Source organism: Poecilia formosa, unplaced genomic scaffold (genome assembly GCF_000485575.1).
Source record: "Poecilia formosa unplaced genomic scaffold, Poecilia_formosa-5.1.2 Scaffold69, whole genome shotgun sequence".
Taxonomy (NCBI): Eukaryota; Metazoa; Chordata; class Actinopteri; order Cyprinodontiformes; family Poeciliidae; genus Poecilia; species Poecilia formosa.
This window is the reverse complement of record NW_006800008.1, coordinates 72,671-77,315: the sequence shown is the minus strand read 5'-3', so window position 1 is coordinate 77,315 and position 4,645 is coordinate 72,671. Positions and strand designations below refer to the sequence as shown.

Sequence of the window (4,645 nt, the reverse complement as noted above, 5' to 3'; positions counted from 1 at the left end):
GATCCGTCGCTACCAGAAATCCACCGAGCTGCTGGTTCGCAAACTGCCCTTCCAGCGTCTGGTCAGAGAGATCGCCCAGGATTTCAAGACCGACCTGCGCTTCCAGAGCTCTGCCGTCATGGCTCTGCAGGAGGCCAGCGAGGCTTACCTGGTGGGTCTCTTCGAAGATACCAACCTGTGCGCCATCCACGCAAAGAGGGTCACCATCATGCCTAAAGACATCCAGCTGGCCCGCCGTATCCGTGGAGAACGTGCTTAAATTACCTCAATATAACTTGCACCCAACGGCTCTTTTAAGAGCCACCTACATTCATCTTAAGAACGATTCATTTAATCAATTAGTATTGGTCAAACTTTACTACACCTCCTTAAATATGTCTCTTGAACATTGAATTCATAAATATTTGGAGTTTCTCATGTATTCAGGTTTCGCATAGCACCTGGAATACGGAAATAACTTGGTTTCTTCAACACTTTTATTAACGAGTGTACTTAAATGGCATGTGATGGGTATATTTATGCACAGCAATAACTTGTATATGAAGGTGAACGTGATAACTGCAACCCCTATGTCATCTGTTACTGTCGTGTTTTTACCTTTTAAATTGTGGAGTGGTTTGCTAAGTGTTATGCTAAAAAAATTAAGGTGGTTTGACTGAATTTGACAATTTTCACTAAATTAGGTAATGTCATTCTAGTTTTATAGCTTAACTAAATGTTGGAGTACAATTTGTAAAAGTCAGTTTTACACGGAATGTTGCCAAAATAACAGAACTTTAAAGAAAATTACATTAATTTGGCCTTTACATAATTCATTAAATGTCACAAAAATACCTCGTATAGATTTTATTTTTTACCAAAATATGCAAGACTTAAGAAAGCAAGTACTTTATGTATTAAAGAGATAATGTAAATTCTATTAAGTCACTTTGATTCAGTAGATCCCATCCGCTGCTGAGCACAAGTCTCTCTGCAGCGCGGAAACTTGACGTAGAGCATTCTGATTGGACGACGCCTCTTCTGCTGATACTTAACCAATCAGCGGATAGATGGTGTGTATAAATGCTGCTGGTCGCTGTAGCGGCCTTATTTCTCCTTGACTCAAGAAGAGCGAAATACAAGATGTCTGGACGTGGAAAGACCGGCGGCAAAGCCAGAGCTAAGGCCAAGACCCGCTCATCCCGTGCGGGGCTCCAGTTCCCAGTGGGCCGTGTTCACAGGCTGCTGAGGAAAGGAAACTANATCCACGCAAAGAGGGTCACCATCATGCCTAAAGACATCCAGCTGGCCCGCCGTATCCGTGGAGAACGTGCTTAAATGACCTCAATATAAATTACACCCAACGGCTCTTTTAAGAGCCACCTACATTCATCTTAAGAACGATTCATTTAATCAATCGGTATTGGTCAAACTTAACTACACCTCCAATATGTCTCTTGAACATTGAATTCATAAATATTTGGAGTTTCTCATGTATTCAGGTTTCGCATAGCACCTGGAATATGGAAATAACTTGGTTCCTTCAATACTTCTATTAAGGAGTGTACTTCAATGGCATATCTATGATGGGTATATTTATGCACAGCAACAACTATTTTATATGAAGGTGAGCGTGATAACTGCAACCCTTGTCATCTGTTACTGTCGTGTATTTAAGTGTTTTTACCTTTTAAAATGTGGAGTGCTTTTGTTCAGGTGGAGTGTTTGTCTAAGTGTTTTGCTAAATAATTAAGGTGGTTTGACTGAATTTGACAATTTTCACTAAATTGGGTAATGTCATTATAGTTTTATAGCTTAACTAAATGTTGGAGTACAATTTGTAAAAGTCAGTTTTATACGGAATGTTGCCGTATAAAACGGCAACATTCCGTTTTATACGGAACGTTGCCGTATAAAACGGCAACATTCCGTTTTATACGGAACTTTAACTTTAAGTTAAAGTTAAAAGAACTTTAATTTCTTTAAAGTTCTTTTAACAGAACTTTAAAGAAAATAACTACATTAATTTGGCCTTTACACAATTCATTAAATGTCACAAAAATACCTCAGATTTTATTTACCAAAATATGCAAGACTGAAGTAAGCAAGTACTTGGAGTACTTGCTTGCTTGGAGTACTTTTTATGTATTAAAAAGATCATGTAAGTTCTATTAAGTCACTTTGTTTCAGTAGATCCCATCAACTGCTGAGCACAAGTCTCTCTGCAGTGCGGAAACTTGACGTAGAGCATTCTGATTGGACGACGTCTCTTCTGCTGATACTTAACCAATCAGCGGATAGATGCTGTCTATAAATACTGCTGGTCGCTGTAGCGGAATTATTTCTCCTTGACTCAAGAAGAGCAAAATACAAGATGTCTGGACGTGGAAAGACCGGCGGCAAAGCCAGAGCTAAGGCCAAGACCCGCTCATCCCGTGCGGGGCTCCAGTTCCCAGTGGGCCGTGTTCACAGGCTGCTGAGGAAAGGAAACTACGCCGAGCGCGTTGGCGCCGGAGCTCCTGTTTATCTGGCGGCGGTGCTCGAGTACCTGACCGCTGAGATCCTGGAGCTGGCTGGAAACGCTGCCCGCGACAACAAGAAGACCAGGATCATCCCCCGTCATCTGCAGCTGGCCGTCCGCAACGACGAGGAGCTCAACAAGCTGCTGGGTGGAGTCACCATTGCTCAGGGTGGTGTTCTCCCCAACATCCAGGCTGTCCTGCTGCCCAAGAAGACCGAGAAGGCAGCCAAGGCCAAGTAAACCTTTACAGCTAAAACCCACAAACCCAACGGCTCTTTTAAGAGCCACCCACATCTATCTGAAGAGTTTTATCCTGAACTTTTAAGTCTCTTGATGCCAAGTACAATTAAGTATTGATGAAGAATCTGAGGTCACCACTGAGATAAAGGTGAAATATTTATGAATGTTGTCTATATTTTCTATCAAACAATATAATTGGGAGAATGTGGATAATTTGCTAGTAATCAATAACAATTTGTGGGACGATTGAATCTTAATAAATTTTTATTTTGGATCTGTGTCATTGAATACTGCACAGAGAACCTCCTAGCCCCTACCATAAAGAATTTCTTCAACTTCACCCACAGTTTCTTCAGGAAGGTTTATTTTATATATTTATATACATCAACAGATGTACTATATTCAATATTACCATATATTCTTCAGCTGAATACTGAGATGACGATGCATCATCTTGTCTTCATATGTTTTCACTCATCCAATGTGGATTTGTTCTATTTCATCTTGAGTAAAATATTTATCTAAGTCTATAAAGTTTCTGTTGCATATTCTTTCACGTGGGTTATGTCAATAAATGCAATGTTACCAGGCCTCTGAAGAGCAGAATTAATGAATGCTGATCTGGAAATTGAGCCATTTGAAGAGCATTAAATATATACATTTAAGCTGGATCTTAACATGTATGATGAAAATCTACCTAAACAAAGTTCACATTCAGTTCTATGCATGTGTTTTAATGTGTGTTACTTGGCCTCTAAGCGCCTTAAGTATTTTATAAGTAGAAAGATGGTTTTAAGTCTTTTTTTTTTTATCAAGAAAAAATTAAAATAAATCAGGTTGTTGTAATATTCTTTGTAGCTTTAATTTCCAGAAAATGTTAAATTTGGTGCAAAATTATTCAGGTTTCCATGGATATTTTGCTTTGTTGACAGAAAAAAACTGAACTTTATTGTGGATTTGTATTCCAACCGTTATTTTTAACTCTGCGACTCATATATTTTGATATAAATTTAAATAAGGAAGTTTATTTTAAGATCTTATTGAATAAGCGGAAAGAGGGTTGAGTGGATAAAGACGAAGAAAAATGGCGGGGTGCCTGTCTCCATTTACGTCCGCAGTATGTGTTTAAATTCGGACTTTCACAAGCGCTTTTCATCATTTTTGCTCTATAGCCAAACACAGTAATACGGAATGAGTGGACGCGGAAAGGGAGGTAAAGGACTCGGAAAAGGAGGCGCCAAGCGTCACCGTAAAGTCCTCCGTGATAACATCCAGGGAATCACCAAGCCCGCTATTCGTCGCCTGGCTCGCCGCGGTGGAGTCAAGCGTATCTCCGGTCTCATCTACGAGGAGACCCGCGGTGTGCTCAAGGTTTTCCTGGAGAACGTCATCCGTGATGCCGTCACCTACACAGAGCACGCCAAGAGGAAGACCGTGACCGCTATGGATGTGGTGTACGCTCTCAAGAGGCAGGGCCGCACTCTGTACGGCTTCGGCGGTTAAATATATCAGCTCTTTACTAAAAACCAACGGCTCTTTTCAGAGCCACCCACACTTCTTGGAGATTGTCCTATATTATGTTCAGTCTTAAAACTTCTATGAGAAAGCTCAATTTTTTTAAGATTAAATCCAATATTAGAAAATCCCTAGGCCGTAATTAGGTCAACGACGCTAAAATGTCAAGAACTGCTTTTTAATATACTGCACTATGAGCTGACTATCCTAAATGGGTTAAGCCATTTGATATTTTCCCTCCAAATGGAAGACAATTTTCTCAGCCTGTACATCATTTAATAGTATAGGTTTACATTAACAGTCAAAGGAGAACGTGTAGAAGGGCAGAATAAATTTGTATAAAAGGCTACTAAATCTTTATACTTGGAGATTAAATGTGTTCAGTGATTT

The 4,645-nt window shown here is 40.0% G+C and overlaps 2 protein-coding genes and 1 pseudogene across 2 annotated transcripts; all 3 read left to right on the top strand.

Annotated features, from left to right (window-relative positions):
- Window positions 1-4: 4 nt before the first annotated feature.
- Window positions 5-651, top strand: LOC103140273 (histone H3-like; the record flags this gene model as incomplete). Its single annotated transcript, XM_007555340.2, has 1 exon — window positions 5-651. A coding segment is annotated over one exon (255 nt), but the record flags the coding sequence as incomplete, so codon positions are not given.
- Window positions 652-2,142: 1,491 nt separating this feature from the next.
- On the top strand, window positions 2,143-3,323 carry LOC103140183 (histone H2A). Its single transcript, XM_007555187.2, has one exon. It carries the CDS (start codon window positions 2,354-2,356, stop codon window positions 2,738-2,740), a length of 387 nt encoding a protein of 128 aa, XP_007555249.1. The 5' UTR covers window positions 2,143-2,353; the 3' UTR covers window positions 2,741-3,323.
- A 594-nt stretch (window positions 3,324-3,917) lies between these two features.
- Window positions 3,918-4,645, top strand: part of LOC103140182 (uncharacterized) — a 9,501-nt pseudogene continuing 8,773 nt past the window's right edge.